General features: G+C 35.9%; 1 protein-coding gene across 3 annotated transcripts in view; it reads left to right on the forward strand.

The window, feature by feature from the left end:
- The window catches only part of FGF14 (fibroblast growth factor 14), a gene marked incomplete at both ends in the record, with an annotated part of 400,299 nt that overhangs the window by 309,219 nt on the left and 71,798 nt on the right, over positions 1–19,282 (forward strand). For all 3 annotated transcript variants that reach the window (XM_080358815.1, XM_080358817.1, XM_080358816.1), the window contains one exon: positions 3,751–3,854. In XM_080358815.1, coding sequence (XP_080214941.1) covers positions 3,751–3,854 — 104 coding nt within the window. The remainder of the gene's footprint in view (positions 1–3,750; positions 3,855–19,282) is intronic.

A 19,282-nucleotide genomic window follows, 5' to 3' on the forward strand; every position in this document is an offset into this window, starting at 1 on the left:
TTGTGCTGTGGGAACTTTTGTCAGCTGACACCAGGGCAGTGCACAGGCAGAACAGACATCAAGTTTATAAGCCTTAAACAATTGGTCTCTAGCAAGCTTCTTGAGAAAAACAGTGATCTGTAATGGCAATTTTCTTGTAGATGCAAGTTAGTCATACCTAAATAGACTTTCACAAGGATAGGAAAATATCTGATTTCAGGCATTTCAGATTTCAAGTTAATAGACTGTGATGGTATTACATTAAAAAAAAAAAAAAAAGGGAAAAAGAAAAAAAAAGAAATGTTGTGGCTTTGTGTTTTGCTCAAGGAAGGAGTTATTACTTATCAAAAATTTAACTTTGGCTAAAACTTTTGGAGGATTACAATCCAACTCCCATTTGTTCCTGCAAATCCCCTCCATGACACCTAAAACAATAACTTTTTCATGCCAGTTCTTCCTGTTAAGTGCCTCCCACCCCCATTTTCTGATCTTTTGTGTGATGGGAGTAGGCTTTCAGGCTTAGGAGAAAGTAGATAAACCAATTGCTCTGCAGTCATGGTTTAGCCAGCACACAAAGCAGCGCGAAGGGAGCGTGCACAGGCTCAGTGCTGACAAGGAGAAAGGGTTTTACTCACAACGGTTTTGCCTATTGGGTCGCTTGATTTGCCTCATGTTCCCACGTCTTATTTACAGTTGGATTTGCCAGGTTTTATACTTAAGTGGACAGCATGGGAGCACCGAACACCAGGCAAAATTGTATTTCCTGGGCTGCTCTAGGGTGCTCCCTCTCTCAACTCATCTGTGGGCTCACTGGGCTGGGTTCAGGTACATAAAGATGTTCAGGGACCTCACTGCCCACTTGGTTTTGGATCAGTGTCTTTAAGATAGAGGGAATCTGGAAGCATGGTTCTTTTTCACATGCCCCTCAAGTACAGGCACAGCTTTGGCTATGCACTCCTGAAATGCCAGAAAACTCTGAAAGGCTTTCTGCTTTTCTCAAGGCAGGTTCTTGCTAGAGTGTGGGGTAGGACAGGTGACACCTAGCAAGGTTTGAAATGTGCAATTGGGCACAGAAGTCTTGCTCAGTGGAGTACTGCACAGCCAGCTTTGGAAAAATTGCATTTCCTTTGTCCAGCTTCAGGACACATAAAAACCACATGCAGTGCCTTACTGGTGCATGTTTTGCTGGCCTCAATATGAAGCACATTGCTGAACATTTATCAATCAATAACTGAGCGTAGACTGGCCTCCCTAGGTGCACTCAAGTTTGGAAGATTTTTGTGGAAGTTACTGAATATTCTGTATGTGCAGAATTATAGCATTTCAGATCACACTCTAAAATTTTATGATCTTAGACTAATTACAGGAGCTCTGACAATCTCCAATTAAAACTTGGTGGCAGTAAAAGATGCTTTCTAAATTCACCAGCAACTATAAGCTGCTCTAGTAGTTTTATAGGTTGCATAAAACACTGCCGTGTTACAAGCCTCTAATTCTTCTTCAGTTTAGGTTGTTTGTTTTTTTTTTTTTCCTGTATTTGCTGCTTTATTTTTATTGGTAATAGAGCAAATGATATCTATGTTCCAGAAATTTTGACCAAACCACTATGATTTGGAGTTTTCATTAGCAGTTTGCCATGACTGAATTTTCTTTTGTGTTCACTTCTTTTCTTTATATAAGTATTGTTTGTTTTCCTTCCCAGTGTCTTCTCAATTGTTACTGCCCTCCCTCCAGCAGAGTGTTCATATCCAGTTTTCCTCCTGGAATTTCTTCTAGAAGAAAAAACACTTAAGTGCCATTTGAAACAGAGTTTTGCTATGACAGTCTCCCCCTCTACCACCCGCAATAGTGGTTTTGCTGGATTTCACTTGAGGTTAATGGCTGACTTTTTCTTTTTTTAAACTTTCGAATTATATTGCACATTTGAAAGCCCTCAAGTCATGCATTGCTTATCCTATATACTCTTGGGATATCTTGTCCATGAGTGCGATATTTCACTGATTTACACTTATCTTGTATAGATTAGAGACGGAACCTTGTCTGTACCCACTGTTTTTCTAATGAACAGCCCAGTAAGATTCTAGCATGATGGAGACTTTTGGAAACCACAGAAATGAAAATGCTATATATTTGTGCTAATTCTTGTCTGATGTCATTTCTTCTATTCTAACTTTTAAGCCCATACATTTGTTTTCTGTTCTTCCAGAGCTCTTTTGAATGTGTTTTTCTTTCTACAGCTGTAGGAAATGCTCTGCTACAATGATTCCCAGCTTTATATTGACTTTGTATGTTCCTAAAAAGACCTTATGTTACATATTCTTTTTCTGCATTACAATGTTGAAGGAAAGGTTTGTTTGGGTTTTTTTCCATACACTTCTGTCTTGAAGCTGTAGTAGTCAACCTATTTTTTTTTCTCAGTTGTAAAGATTTTATCATCTTCATCATTGATTATCTGTGGCTTTGTGTCTTTTGACCAACCAGGAGTTTTCACACCTTAAGCAAGTGTATTTATCCACTGCAATTACATTACCTTTCTTCTCTTGATTTGGACTTTACCCCTGGCATCCTGATTACACATAAACTCATAGGGCACACATCCTGATCACACCTGTGAACGTACTTCCTAAATATTGAGGAACTCACTGTAGGTGTTACTGTGTTCCTGAGACTTGGCTTGATGGAACCATAGTTCTCCATGCACATATCAAATACACAAGCTGCGCTTTTGGTTTTCATCCAAGGACCTGTGAATCCTTCAATCATCCACAGATGAAATACACTTAGCATGAACTCTGGCTCATCCAGGTCTTTTATTCCAAGACCACCTGATGTGTGCTTTGCATCTGATTTCCTAGTATGAGTCAGTAAACTTAGTATAGGTGTGTGCTGGCATAATTTTAGAAGAAGAACTGATCTGTGTCTCCTACTTATATCATATTTTCTTTTGTTGTTCTGCTGTCAGGCTGGTAAACTCTCATTCTTCACACTGGTCTTTTTCAGACACTAATCAAAGCTGTGGCTGTTTTTATTATTACAAATGTATATACCAGTACTAGAATATCTATCTGCTATTATCTGTTTTTGTTTGTTTGTTTCCCAGAATTTCAGTCTTTAAATATATTCTATATTCAGCTTAATAGGATTTATGTACATTTAGAGTCAAGCACATATTTTGGTGCTTTTCTGAACTAGGATAAACCTCTCCCATTACCTGAGGCCTGTATATTACTTCTTGTATCAAATATATCATTCACAAAAGCAAATATATATATATATATATAATTTTAAATCACAGACCCCTTGAAAGCAATCTTTAGTTAGAGCACATCTTAATCCAAAACCATAAAAATACCTAAGAAAATAAAAAGCCACTTGTCAGAATCAGAGCACTATGTCTTCTCTAGAATGTCTCATGAATATTACCATTATGACCAGTCTACACTGATGTAGGAACTGTTGAGCTCTTTAATTCTTTTCAGATTGCCTGAGATACTCATGTCTGCAGTGCTGCATAAATGATTACAGTCCAGTCTCCTGTGCTTTGTGTTTGCTAGTTAGCACTTGTGCCAAATATTACACTATTGCAGGACTTATTGCTTTCACTTTAAGGATTAACTTTAACAGAAGCAAGATTTTATGAATTAATTTAATTTTAAAATTAAAAAAAAAAATAGACCGGGTATAGTTTTCTTTCTTTTTTACTAATGATGTTTATTAGATAACTGCAATAACCACAACATATTCATATATGTTCATGTTTTTTCTTCACAGCGTTATTCAACCTTATACCAGTGGGTCTTCGAGTTGTTGCTATCCAGGGTGTAAAGACTGGGTTGTATATAGCCCTAAATGGAGAAGGTTTCCTCTACACATCAGTAAGTACCTTTCTGAACTCTGTTTCAGAGGCACAGCTGAGGTTGAAATCTCCAGAGGAATGAGATAAATATTCATTTTTAAGAAGTTCTATAATGTCTATATATGTATATACATAAATTACACCTATGTACCCATGTATTTGTGTGGCATATCTATAAATGGGATACAGTAGAAATTACTGTGTACTATGTTTGAAAGTCTGCATGTTAGCAGTCCTAACAAAAAACATTCTGGAGAGCTCTTTTTCTGGTACACTATAGTGGTAAAGTGCAATACACCACAAAGATTATTATTTTCAATTAAATTATCCAGAATTTTTACATAAAAAACAGTCTTCTTAGTGACTTGTTGATTAGAATCCAAAAGCTGCCCCAGCAGTTACTTTTATTGACAAGACTTACAAGTGTAACTTCCATCTAGAAAGTCATTAACAGCCTTAGAATTTATCACCATAGTCTTGCAATTGTATGCTTAGCATCATTGATTTTTTTTATTTCAGATATCAGGAAAATAAAGAGTCCTGTGAGGGACTATATCTTTGTAGAATGATCAAAGTTTAAGAAAAAATATTTTGAGTCACAAAGAAGACTGCTGGATAAAGTGATTGGAAAGTCCTCAGATTGTTTAAAGTATTCAAAATGATTTAATGCTAATCGCTCAATGTGTTGTTGTGAATATAAAAATTCTCAGTTTTGTGTGAATTCAGTGTCTTAACCTCCTTTGAAAGGCAAACAGACTTTAATATGAACAGACAGTTCTGTCAGGTATTAACAAGGTGGCTTAAAGGATTTTTTATTACTTTATTTTTATTGCTGTCTATGTTGAATTTATTTATATAGTGCTTTTTTCCATTTGTACGTCACATAGATCTTAATTCCCTATTGAGTTATAATGCACTGCTTTGTTTTCAGTGTCCATTGAAAAGAAATTGGACAGATTAAGTTTCTGATGCCCTGAGGGAAAGTGTTCTGTTTGTTTCAAATATACAATTGCCTTGGAAAAGATAATTAGGAAGAAAAAATTGAACTAATCTTGAATGTCAATGTCAAGACAAAGAGAAAATTCTTCCTCATAAGCTCCAGCAGTGTGATCTAAAATATTTTTCTGTTTAAAATAAAAAAAAAAAAATTATCACAGGAAAAAATGCAATATTTGCTGTCAGAAGGAAGAAAACTAGAAGAAAAAATCTGTATCTGTTAAAGAAAATTCATTCCTGACTTCCTAGTTCCATCACTTCATGTGGGGAGTTCATTTCAATATGATGACATGAACAATATGTGTTGGTACAGTTAAGAGTACATTGTTGCCCAGCGCTGCTTCTGAAGTGAGTTCTCAGTCCTTCAGAAAGCAATACAAATTTCAGAAAAGGTACCAGCTTCCTGCCAAGAGATTCTGCACAGGGAGGGACTCTGCATGAGCAAATTCTGGCAGCCACTGTTTTTATGTATTCTTCTGCAAATGGTCCAAGTTGAATGAATGTTGTCATCTGGGGAAGGGAAAGGAGTAGGAAGTACAAGACAAGATAAGAAGAGCTGGCTGGATCCCAACTTTGAAAAGATGTGAAGCCGACCCTTAGAACATCCTCAGGTATAACAAGATATTTCTGCCATGCCAGTGGGAATCTGAATTGCTTTTTTCTTGCATCTTCTTGTTGAGCAACACAGATTACTTAGGTTGTGATCAGTCTCATGGATATAAACAAAAGATTATGTAAAAGTAAAATGTAATCCACATGTTTAATATTTTGCAGGATTGCATATTCTTCATTGCCACTAATAGCAAGCTTTTTGGACTTCATATATTTCTGTAGTTCCTGGTGAATTGTTAAGCACTTATGAATTTTGTTCTGTGATTGTTGTTACGTTTAGAGGGTATTTCAGTTAAAATTTTCTTTGGAGAGTATCTTAATCTATCACTGGTAAGGAAACAAATATCTTTGGAATGTATTCCTTACTCTTCCTCTTGTGGAGAGTGAAAGATGAGTGGTCCAAGTGATAAAGTGACACATTAGAAAACTCAGTGGAAGCCTTTAGTTTTGATATGTCTATGAAATGATTTTAAACTTACACTTTTGTCAAGTTGAACAGTTGCAATATTTGGTAATCTAATGCAAATTTAAAGATAGTGATTTCAAAACATTGGTGCTGTAATACAGCTCCTATTATTTCGTATTAATATATTGAAAACACTGACAATATATTTTTGTCTTAGCAATATCCTGCTTTCAGCTTAAAGACTAATGCATTTGAAAATAAGAAGACAAAGCATCAGAGAGAAGTCTTTCTTCTCCCTGAGGATCAAGATGAAGAAATACTGCGTGCACAATATTTTAAATACTCTCATTTCTAGAAAAAAAATATTTTTAACCAATCACTTTCTATTACTGTCTTGTTGGTGGATTTCTTTGACTCTCTGTCACTGTTGTGTATCTGCTGCACCTGCAATGTAGAAGTTGTATATTACATGTCATATATGTTTTTCCCTTGTGTATTCAGGGGCGGATGGGACAAAAAAGATTTCTAAGTTTTGTGCACCAGTTGTCATCCTCAAAAAAAAGTGCCACGCAATGGGAATGTTAGTTAAAATTCAGATACATTTAGATATATTACCAATTTTTATAAACATTTTTTTAAAAATGGAAGCATGCACTATTGACTAAGTAAGATTTAGTCTTAGTTGAGAATGAAGTCCTGTATAGTCCTTCTCTGCACAATACCACAGTGATCCTTTTTCCATTCACAGTATATGAAACCATAGCTTGTGAGAATATCCTACATGTTGATGCCTCTCTTCAGAGACTGAAGGCCTCAATTCAATTATTTTTATCATACGTTTCACATGATGTTGACTAATTAAGCAACAGCACTGACAGGAAAGGTATTATGTATGAACCTGCTTTCTCTGATATGAACTATTTGGTGGGAGAAAAATGAAGATACAGTGACAGACCAGTTTTACATATAGGTTATCAAATGCAGATTTGCATTATTTTCTCGCTTTGTTGTTTTGTTGTTTGGTTTTTTTTTAAAACAACTTTTTAAAATGGTTGGTTGTGTCAATTTGAGAGTCTCTTGGGTTTTTTACTTATTTTTTATGCCACATTTAGGGTTTTTTCAGCTAATTCACAAAATTAGAACTATGAAAAAAAGTGCAGAAATATAATAGAAGAGTGTTATAGAAGTATTTCTTTCTTGGAACACAAATAGAAAGACAGCAATTCATGTAGAAAAGTCAGTCTTATGAGCTTTTCATACCTATTTTGCCTGCTGCAGCAATTGAGGTTTATATTCTGTTCTTTGGGGATCAGCCACATCAGGGTCCCTAATACATACATCAAAGTTTTTTCAAATAAAGGAGAAGCAAAATCTTTTGAGTTTGATACAGCTTTGCAGAATTCCTGAGAGAAAATACCTTTTCAAAATTGTAACCTTATTTTTCAATGTATTTAAAGTAATTATTGAAATACCAAGATTTGTTATTTTCTATCATACGAAATAGGAGAACAAGAACCTTTTTGTGTTCAGTTTTTTTCCTTGCATCTTTAAGGGTTAGCCCACTTAAAAGTTATCCATGAGGCTCATCCTTTTTTTATGTTTTGGTTTATTGCATCAGACGCTCTCTCTGTGTGTATGTATACCCATACTTACGTATGTATATCCATATATATCTGGCCATCATTGGGATGTATTTATTTAGCTACAGCTTCCCAATTTTACGTTTGTGTTAGTAAGCAATGGTAACTATAAAACTGAGTTGAAATTTATTTTAGATGGATTAATGAACTGTAGATAATTCAGTATTTAGGACCAACTTCATCACTGTGAAAGCTGGTTGGAGGAGCTGGATTTTTCCGTAAAGAACCATCTCAGTTACCAGCAAGATTTTTTATGTAATGGTTATGGACTTTATATGCTGAAGTCCAAAAATATGCCCTACTCCTATCTTGTCTTTGTAAAGGGTGGGTAAGATAAAGTTTTACTTCCAGGGCTGATCTTGTCGAAATCAAAAGGAGTGAAACTGGCTCCATGTACTGGAAAAATGAGCACAGCCACAGGGATTCTCCATGGGGAACAGGTATTGCCTGCAGCAGGAGTATGGCAATGCAGGACGTGGAAGGGGCTTTTGTTGGTTTTGATGCTAATTTGAGTCAGCTCACTTTGTGAAGGGTTCATTAGTTCAACTTTCAGGGCAGCTGCAGCTTCTTGTTTTGCTTCTACAGTTTTCTATTACCATAACAGGATGAACTCAGAGGTAAAACTTATGCTAGTCCATTTTATGATTCTCTTTTTCCTATGAGTCTTCTTGGATTATATCAATTAACTTCTCTCAAGAGTTAGTTACTCTATCTGGGCTACTGGGTTGGGTTTTTTTATTGTAGGAGCAGTTTAGCAGGGTGGCTATCGGAATAAGAAAAAAAGAGAAAAACTAAAATGTGGAAAAGAAAAAATTCCTCACTCTAAAGCATCTTTACCTGCTTGTGATTACTTCTTTGTATTTCATTTTTATCCATTTCTTCTGTCAGTTTTCACTGAGAGCTAAGATGTGGACAAAATCAGAAGAAGGCTATGCCAGTGGTATCGACAGCAGCAGATATTAAAGTCATAGCAACCCACTGCATGGTTTCTTAGTAAAGCTGTTGAGCTACAGTGATGCTTTAAAAAATGATTGAGCTTGCAGGACCAGGTTTAAACTGCCTGGTCACCTCAGCGTGGTGCATGACTGGAGTTGTGTGCTGCAGCTCCAGAGCTCCTTGTCTGGGGATGGGGCAGTGAGAACCTCGTTGGGAGTGCGTAGAGAGTAATGGAGAGACATGGCTGCATTTATGGGAGGTCTTATGAGCTTTTTAGAAGAGTATTTCAGAATTAGAGATGGCACGCTACCATTTACAGAATAATCTTCTTGTAAGATGTGGGTTTGTGTTTGATCTGCCATCGCACACAGTGTCGAGGGTGTTGGAAGGGTGTTGATTGGGTTGTGTTTCTGCGGCAGTGTCAGTCTGTGTCACAGCCTTCATGAATGAGAAAGAACATCAACATCTGTGACTGGGAAGTGTATTTGTTATACTGCTCTGGCAACTCTCACCTGACAGAAAAGCCTTTGAGGGTTTCTCCTGACATTTCAGCAGCTTCCCAGTGCTGGTATTTCCTTCACTTCTTTAAGACCACATAATTGACCTGTCTGAGGAAAACAAAATTCACCCTCAAGGAAGAACATAGGAGCACAGACAGTACAGCCTGCAAAAGAGTCAGAAGTATACTGAATATGGTAAAGCTTGTTGCTCTTGCGGTATCTGTGGTTTTGTGAATATAAGCACAACACAGTGTCTCCTTTAATAACATTGTGATCTATAGGAAACATTGTTTTCTTCTTTATATCGGATTTATGCCTTTGGGTCTTCACTTGCTCCCATGCTTTTATCTCCCAGCATAGACTTTACTAAGACAGGGATAGGGCCTTAGTTCACTTGTCATTATCTGTGCCTTGGAACTGCTCTGGCACACTTTAGAGAGAGAAAAATGGGTGAAATTAATTATTTGAAAATCATAGCTTCCAATAAAGTCTTTTGAAAACTAGTTAACAGTGATATTTTTAAGAGTGTAAATGCACAGACCTTATGCAATTTCCATCAGCTAATTCAAAGAGCTTATCACTGAAGTGCTTTCTTATGTATGAATACCTTCTTTGCATAAGCTGTTATCTTTTATTCAGTTTGGTATTGGTTGGAAGGTGACCAATATTTGCTTCATATAACAACAGTTTGTTTGAGAGGGAAGTAAATCACACATTTCAGGGCTGTGTTCCTCTGTAAGTTGGACTGCATTGCTCAAAAGGTAAACAAGTTCAGTATGTTCCAGAAGTAGTTGAAATACACTGACAGGGAGGAGGAAAACATCTGCATGGTTTATACTCATTTATATCTGTGTTTGGAGGTAGATAATTTGTCTCTCGAGTTGCTTGCCAAAAATAAATACAGAAAATTGCAAATGTATTTATTTATTCTGTGGTGACACTTAAGGAACACCTGATAACATGATAACATAGCCCTGCTGTACTGTACAAAATAGTGCCAGATGTCCCTGCTACAGAATATAGCGAAAAAGGGGTATAAAAACTTACTAAGTCCATGATTTTTTTCAGTGGGTTAGGTTTTTAGTACATTTTTGATTGGATGTGCTGAAGCCAGTGTTTTCACACACAAGATAAGGGAGAAAGGAGGCATGAACAGACACATGAGAATTTGATAGGGCAGGAGAGAAGCGTGAAGGAAAGAGGTGAATGGAATGAGGCTGACATGAGAAGATTCTGATAAGCAGGGATTTAAGAAAGTGGGAAAATAGCACAGTTGAACAGAATATAATTGTCGAAAACTCTAGGATGATATCATTGTAGAAATGTTTATGATTATATCACCATTGTTTGAGTCTGATGTTTGCATTTGCTAATACCTCTGAGTCTTTCACATGCAGAAATAGCTACTATTTGAATTACAGTTCATAAACGATACTAGTTAAAGAAATACACTACCTTGAATGTACAAAAAGATAATGAATACTACACAGTATTTTAGCATGGTTTCTTCACCTGTAACAGCTGATTCACCCTCCTGCCATCTAAATGGTATACTGGAGTTAATAACAGAATTTGACTCAAAACTTGCAGTGATGTTTCTTGCCACTTAAGCCAAATATGAGTGTCCTGTTTGGTTCACTAATGTCCACATTATCCTTGACAAGATTTAGTTCAAATTTTTTATCTGTAAGAAACACTTCCATATTTGCTTAAAATATTTATTTTCCTTTCTGGTGCTTACCTCTTATATGTATATGCAAAATATCTCTTGATTTTTTGTGTTCTCTCCCCCTAAGATTACAGAAATGTACATAAATGCATCAGGGTTAGAAAACTACTCTTCCAAACTTGTCATCAAAGCATGAAAGATCACAGTCAGCAGCTGCAGTTGGATATTTTTTCAACTAATAATTGTATGACAAGGACGAGTAACTGTGGGTAGGTATACTAAAATGAGGTGATCTAATCTCATGCTTCAGGAAGTAAGATGATTGCCACGGGGATCAAGAGGAAAGCCTTCCTCAATGTACGGCATCGCTTACTGTAGATTTGCTGAAGGAGGTTTGCCTCTGAACTGTTGGACGATGGTCACAGCCAAGGGCTGAGCACAGGCTTGATGCACCAGCAGCTTAATCTAGTCTGTCAAATCTCTGCTTCTGGCATTTCTGTCTCTTATGGTAACCTCCCTGTATTTTTGGCCACTGTTTGTTTCGTTGCATAAATACAACTACGCTTTTCTGGATGTTTCTTTATTCCCAACTTTATTGTTCTTAGATATTTGGTGTTCTCTGTTATCCTAAATGTTGAATGCTGTCTCACTATGTATTGAAAAGTCTTCCAATACCCCTCTTGTCTCCTACTCTTTTACTTTCCTGGTAATTGTCATTTCACAAGCAAAAGGATCATGCTTGAAAGTTCTAATTTTCACTGCTATGCAATCTTATTCATCCATTGAATCAAAGTATGAAAAGTAGCTACCAAAGATTTATAATCTCTCGAATTTTAGACAGTTATCAAAAACATCTTTCCAAAACAAAATCCTACTGATTCTTTCCACTACTGGTTAATGAATATTCAAAATATTGAAGACAATTGTAGATGGATTTTATCCTAAATTTTAATCCCATTCATAATAAATTTGGTTCTTATGATGTAAAGAAGACTTCTCACTCTGTTTTCAAGTTTTCTAGGTAAGAAACAAAAATTAACCATGTGTGGACTAGAACAACAACAATTAGACACATGGTACTGTCTATCGATGCTGTAGTTGCATAGCAGCTTCTGTTATTCAGGGTATTTCCAAAAGATATATGGTTAGATACCAAGACAGATGAGCAGAAATGAACTATTTAAATATAAAGTTTGTTTTCAAAAATAATTGCTGGTGAGCTGAAAAATGGCTTTAGTCAGGCAAAAATCTGCTTTCATTATGCAAGTAAAGTTAAGTATTATATAGCAGAAATGAAATAGTAAAATAGATATTTTGTTAATTTTTAATAATTTCTCTTAAACTTTTAACTAATTGTATCAGAATACTCAATTAATATCCCATAATGCTAACACCAAAAAGAAAAATGTTTTACTTACATATTTACTTAAAGAAAATTATGCAAGCATCCTATAACTTCAGGGAGCTTGGTAAGGCACTCAACCTATCCTATAATAAAATGATGTGGACTCAAATATATGAGTTTTAATCATTTTGCCGTTGAAACACAATTCTGTAGAATGTTTGGTCCTTAAGATTGAGCTGCAAAAGAAGGATGGTATATGTAACAGGTTATTGTATTGTGCAACCTCACACAATAGGGCTTTGTATAAAAGATTTGTCTCTATAAATATCAGATGTTGAAAAAAGCCATAACAGTCTTCACTACTGCTGTAAAATGAAAGTGTCATTCACAATACAACAGGCATAGGTGCCTTCTGTATCAGTGTTATATATGTTAATGGCTGATTTATACATAATATCCATTACATTTTTGGAACAAAACAGGTTTTGTATTATTCTTGATTTTTTTTTTTTGGTCTTTTTTTACATTACTATTATACATACTTATTTTCTTGTTGTAGCACATTCATTTTTTCACTTGAATAGGCAAGTGTGTAGTTAAGATTAGTGAATTATAGTCAGTGATAAATTTACATCGCCTGTAATCTTCCCATATACCAAGTGCCCCTGTGGAAACATTTAGAAGTTTTCAGTTTCTTCCTCCTTGGTGAAGCATCTTTAGCCGTGGGCTGGATCCTGAATGGAAGCTTGACCATCTGGGCAGACCCATAGGAATGCTGATTCTGCATGTCCTGACTAATGACCCCTTACCCTGGTCTCTTGCTTGTTGGCAGAGCCTCTGAATCTGGGAGCTGCACTGCGGTGTTCAGGGAACCCAGTCATGTGTGTGTAGTGCGGGGGATGGGGACTGCTTCCACCACTTTCCATCATGGATCTTCTGTGGCCAAAGGCCAGATGCAGTGTGCATCTTTGCAGAGCTGTGTCAGACTGTGTGTGAATACATCTATATAAACAGCTAGGATCATCTCTGAAGTCTTCTCGTTCCTGTGGGAATAAACCTCTGAAAGAGTAACTCAAGATTATTTTTTTCCCTTTAGCTAAATTTGTAGTTAATTATTTGCTGATCAGAGTTCACAAACAATATAAATTAATGTGTTAGGACTGATTTTTAGGTGTCCGTTTCTACAAAACTATCTGTGAAAGCAAGCATCCAGTAACTTCTTGTACATAGTTTTAGCAAACATCAAGTCTTCATCTGCCTCTTGGTTTTTCGTGTTGAATTCCTCAATCCTTCACTTTCTCTGCTGGAAACTTTCCCTTATAGTGATCCCTAGGATATTTCTATAGCTAACCTGTGATCACATGTACTAATTTAGACAAATATCATAGACCTCACAACCTGCTTTTGACATTTTTCTTTGTTGAGTGTGACTCCTTCCTGCTTTGTTGTCTTTCCCTCATTCAATAAACTATTCAGCTCCCTGAGAGGTCGTAAGTGAAGAAAGGCAGATACAGATGTCTGTGAGGAATGTATGAGGTTCATCTGTCCTGTTACTTGACCAAGGATGAGCTATTGTGTGGCATCAGGACATCACCTAGCAATGGTGAGGCCTTTTCTGCCCATAGCTTAGTGTAGTCACATGCACTGTTAATCAGACAAGAGTTCCAGTGTCAAATTTGTGGGATGCTATCTGGATACTGGTGTGCTCGTAAGTTCTCAAAAATAAGAAGTGTTGGCCTGATTCTGTTGCTAATTACTATTGCAGATCTCATAGGTATCAGGGTTGGCATAACTGAACACTTTCAAAACTCCCTCTTGCAAGGGTTAAAATACAAGGTTTATCCTGCAATGTTTATTCAACATATCCTATTCACTGTCAGATGAGCAGCTCTCTTGACTGATTCCTGTTGACTTGACAAGGATTCTTGTTTTTTAGCAGACTACAGCACAGCCTTGGGGGCATACTGTCTCTCCCTGAGGGTGTCTCAAAAGGAATCATAAATCTGTAGAAAATCAGCAGTCAAATTTGAATCCTGCACTAAGAGCACTGGAGTAGGGTTGAGCAGACGACTGACTCCATTGTGTTTGAATTCAGTAGAGGCTGTTCCCTACATTCTGTTCTCCTGCTATTTTGTCGCTAAACATTTTATAATAAAAAGTGACATGATGCCACTACCTAGAAAAACATGAACCCCTGGGCTTAATATGCAGGATCTGCAGGAAAACCCTATATTTCGAGAAAGTGAAACAAAAAGCTGAATACTTAATTCCTCCTGTGCATGTGTGGATTTCTTTTTCTAATAGCAACTCACATTGTGGATAACTTTGACTTATTGACAAGATGATAAAAATTTTTCAGCATTATCAGACATTTATATTATATTATTTAATCTTTAGTGTCATTGCAACTGCAAAGATGAAAACAAAGTGTTTCAACATGACAATGTAACACCAGTATTTTGTGATTCCACAGAACATAGCTAAAGACCTAGAGTTTTCCGCAAAAGAGATGTGATTGCCTAATTCACCATGGAATTGTTTGCTTATTACAGAATTGCCTAACAGCTGGTGAATTTTTAATAGATAGTGAAAAGGTTTTATACCACAGGCACAGAACAAAATATAGCCAACATTTCAAAAGCATGATATGTTCCCTTTTTCATGTCCCTCTTGGCCAGCGTCTGACTTCCGTGTTGTGACTGATGTCCCCTAAGCAGTTGTACCCTGTCACATTGCCATTCAGGCTACAGGCCAAAACAGGCACAGCCCATGTTACTAGGAAAGAGAATAATATTATGAAAAGATCTACTCCTAAAAGTAGCTTAAAAGGTGTTAAGAAAAAGTAGAAATATAAGGTTTTGAGTTTTTTGGTCTATTTGCTAATTATTGCCATTTTTTGTCCCACCAGTTTTATATCATTGGCCAAGTATGGCTTTATTTAAAATACTAAGGGTTTCATTCTTATAAAATTTTAATTAAAAAATAGGCTTGTAATTCAGACAAAAAAGTAAAGTGTAATTGAGAAGCACTGATGACTGTATTCTCTCAGAACTCAGTTGCAGTTATAATTTCATACTTTCACAATAATTACTTTTCTTTTTATAATGTCATAAAATAATTTTTGATTTTGGTATGAATTTTTTCATTCATTCCAGTGGGATCTGGATCTATTGGGCTATACTTTAGTAGGCACCAGGATTTGGGTAAGTGTAAGCGATATTCTCTTCTTAAGTATGTAGCTTCTTAAGCAAAGAATAGCAGGGAGAATCCCTCTGTTTAATTAAAAGTCTGAATGATGTTAGCAAAAAGTATGTTTAATTTCAACCTGCATACCTTGTGCTTTTTTTTCCCCTTCTGTTTTCTGGAGAGCTTCTTTTAAGGCTTAGGGTAAGATAGCAAGAGGCAGCATTTAATATTCTTTTTCAACACTTATGTTGTTTGTGAGGGGGACTGAGCTGACTATTTTCTTCTTGACATTTGAAGATCAGCAGTGTGCCCTTGTCTCTTCATTTTCGAGTATCTATTGGCACCAGCAGCAAAGGAGATGAAGGAATCGGCCTTTCAGGCATTGGAAGTGACAACTTCAGAAGCTTCGGCTGAGGCAATTCTATCACCCACTTAGCATTCATTTGAGCATTGAAGGTGGCTGAAGAATAGCCTTTGAAAACAGAATGAGAGAAAAAATTGATATTTTCCCTTAATATTTACAGGAATTTCACTGGATCTTTGACAGCTGACAGCATCCTGTGCTATCATATTCAGACCTGTGAAAGCCACTTTTCTTCAATTGACATGATTAGATTATAAGATAGATCAGTTGATTTTTGATTTTCAAAGATTATTGTGTGGAGATGACAGCTATATAGATGGCATGTGAGTAACAGTGAGATAGTGTCTAACCTTCTGTGTCCAATTCAAGGCTTTGGATGTGTAAGTATGGCATTGAGAAAGAAGGGGGTAGAAGAAAGGATATGGATTAGATGATTCACAGGTAGATCGTTGTAGGTTAACTTCAAACTCTACTAATCATACAGAAACAGTCTCACTAGTAAATTTTTCCTGAAACTACTGAAGGTAAAAATAACCTCACTTGAAATTGTTGGAATTACCCTGCTAGGAAAGGGGTTGGGACTGGCCATGTCAGATGCAGACAAAGTGCAAAGTTCACATGATGTGTCCTTCTGTTCTGACAGATCACAGATTTTGTTAGCCATGAAGAGAAATGTTCAGTTTTGATCGTCTGTAGATACACCAAACTCAGATATACAGCATGGAATTCTGCAGACCTGGTCTTAAAAACAGATGCACTATAACCTTGTTATCCTCATGAGTTCAGTAGACGTATTTTTGTGTGAGCCTACAGCGGTAGAAGTTTCTTGGTCAGGTTTGTGGAATGAATCATAAGTCATGGAAATGTGAAGAAAATGTTGATGGGTTGTTTAACTGAACAGTCACAAAGGAAGTCCAGGAGTGTAATTGTGTGAACTTACAGTATTACTAAATAAAGGAATGATGCATAATAGCTGTGATACTGTTGCTGTTCATGACACCAGTTTCTGGGTGTTAATGGGAGCAGAGGAAAGCTGACTGTGCTCAAACATCACCCAAGTCAGTAAAATAAGTGGGGTTTTTTAAAAACATTTTATTGCACCATATACAAGGTAAAATGAAAGACGTTACTTAACCTAATAAATATTGTTTGTTGTCTACATTAATGGAATTTAACTAGAGTATTGCAAAATTAGTAGTAAATACTAGAAAATCTTGTTGCTGGCTAACAGTTTTGCAGGACAAAAATTAAATTTGACAGCTTGTGAAGAGTAAAATATTTTAATTTAAGATATGAACTAAACATTTAAAATATTTTGAAATAAATACTTTAAAATTATCCAGGTTAAAAATTGACTTTTTTTCAAGAAATAATTCTTCAGCAATATTTGCATGATCTTGAATTGAGTTCTTATTTAGGCTTGGGGACGATGCTAAAATATTCCTGGAAGTTTTAGTCAAAATTCTAGAAAATCACAAGAAAATAACATAAATACAAAGTAATTTATTACTGCTGCTGTTGCTTATATGTGTAAAAGAGTGTTAGTACATGCCACCCTCCACATGAATAAAAGTAGTGTAAATTATACATAAAGATGCAATTCAATCCCAGACATTAAAGTAGAAAAACCCAAAACAAAAAACTATTTTGAGAACCAATATATTCTCTTTTAACACATTATCTGTTCTTACAAGAGCTGAACCTGTGTATTTTGCAGATTCAAGGTATTTCTTTTTTGCTTTGATCAATAAAAGGAAAGTGTTGATATTCATATCAGGAAGGACTGCATTCAAAAGTATACAACAGTAACTTTATAAAAAATCAGAGAAAATGAGACAGTTGTTTTGCCGCCTTAGTTATTACCATCTGTTGGTAGTTTCTAATCAGTCTGGGTGGTATTTTTGTAAAAGAAGAGGGCTTCATAAGTTCAGTAAAAATGTTTCTGCATATGTGATGGTTTTTTTTTTTTCTTCAAAAAGACAACCATTTTTCTTCTTCACATTATTCCATTCAGCAAAGCAACAAATGCTGAAAAATGCCCACATCTATTTTCTCTCTTTTTTTGTCAAGTCCTATTTGTTAAAGTAGTGCTGAACTCTTTTCCTTTATCTCTGGATGGAAGAAGGAATTTTATTTGGCTTTTCATGACCTGCTGCTTTTTCTAAAGGTTTCCACCTCAATTCCCTTCACTGGTAGACAGCGGGGGGTTCTCTAGCTCATGCTTAAGATTGTTAGAAGTATCTTTCTGTTAATGTCAAATTGATATCGCTCTGTGATTGGAGTGACCTGGAAAGCAAGCTCTGCTGGATAAGCCCTTATTAAGGTGACATGTTGTTCCTTTATTCTGAAGTAAATATCTACTTCCAGCTGTAAAATATATATATATCTAAACACATATACATAAATAAAAACACCTCTTCGTTTATTCTATAGCATGAATACGTAAAACAAGTAAACATAAAAATAAGCAAATATTTTCATTAACACATTTTTCTTTGGCATATGCATTCTAAACGTCAGTGTTGAAACATTGACAGGAAGGCAGGATTTTTTAGGAGAGGTTGTTAAAACGTTAATCTTATATTATGCTAAAAAACTAATATGCCGAGAATTTCTCACACACATCAGCAGTTTCCTACTTTTGAGTAGCCTCAGTGAGGGGGGAGCTCTGCTGTTCCAATGAAAAGAAACTTTGTGAAACCAGAGTCTAAGTGCCAACAATTACCCACAATTTGGTTACAGAAACTTCTTATTTTATTAACGGCTTCCGCTGGGGATTCCAAATGACTCAATATGCAGGAATGAATGTAACTTTTCTAACTTCCATGTGTGCTGTGCAAAAATGCCATTAAGTATTCTTGCTTTCTTTTAAAGAGATAATTAAAAAAAAAAAATAGTAAGCTGTTAAATTTAGAAGAATTTAGCTGACGATGGTAACAGCAGTGTATGTCAAGTGTTAAGAATATAGCAAAGATTTGAGTTACGTGAACATGTAACAGAAGAAGCTTGTCTGTACAGAGCCCCTTTCTTTGGACTGTTTTTAAGCCAGACTCTGATAGGGTCAGAAAGCAGGTGCCTGAATTTCTCATTGTTTTCATGAATTTAAAAGTCATAATAAATTCATCATAGCATCATAATGTGTGGTTTGAATGCAGTCACAATGCTGCCTATTGCCTGGAAAACATCTACTAAAATGATTGACCTAGATTAAAATTATTTGAGACAAATTTATGGCAGGATGAACTCAACAAAACTTCGAATTCTTTTTGTAGCAAGCCTGCATGTAGATTGCAGTGTGGAATATCCTAATTTCTACCACTAAACTATAGCAAACTTGCACTGTTCATCCACGTGTTGTCTCCAGAAACATCTCTTAAGTAAATTCTGTAAAAGTCCTCTCTTTATAATTTTTTTAAAAATATGAACACAGTGGCAGAACAGTGAGAAAAGTATGTAAGTATGTTTTTTTTTTCATACAGTTTGTTTGTCATGGGCTAAAACCTCATGTTCAAAGTAACAGTCTCCAATGCAGTACCATGAGAATTTGGTTTTGTTTGAGAATTTCCCACAGATGCTACATTTGTTCTAGGAGGTTTAAAGTATACCAGTGAACTTAATAACTGGGGATGCTTCAGAAGCTGAGATTATTTCTGAGGCTGCTCAGTTCCATGTGTGTGACTCACTAGACAGAGTTTTCAGAGAAAAAATGTGTCTCCTTGTAAAGAAGTAATGCTGTACTAACATAGCACTGTCTTGTACAGGGTAAAAGCAGATTGTTGTTCATTTTGTGTAT

This window comes from Nesoenas mayeri (assembly GCF_963082525.1).
Source record: "Nesoenas mayeri genome assembly, chromosome: 1".
In the NCBI taxonomy this organism is placed as follows: domain Eukaryota; kingdom Metazoa; phylum Chordata; class Aves; order Columbiformes; family Columbidae; genus Nesoenas; species Nesoenas mayeri.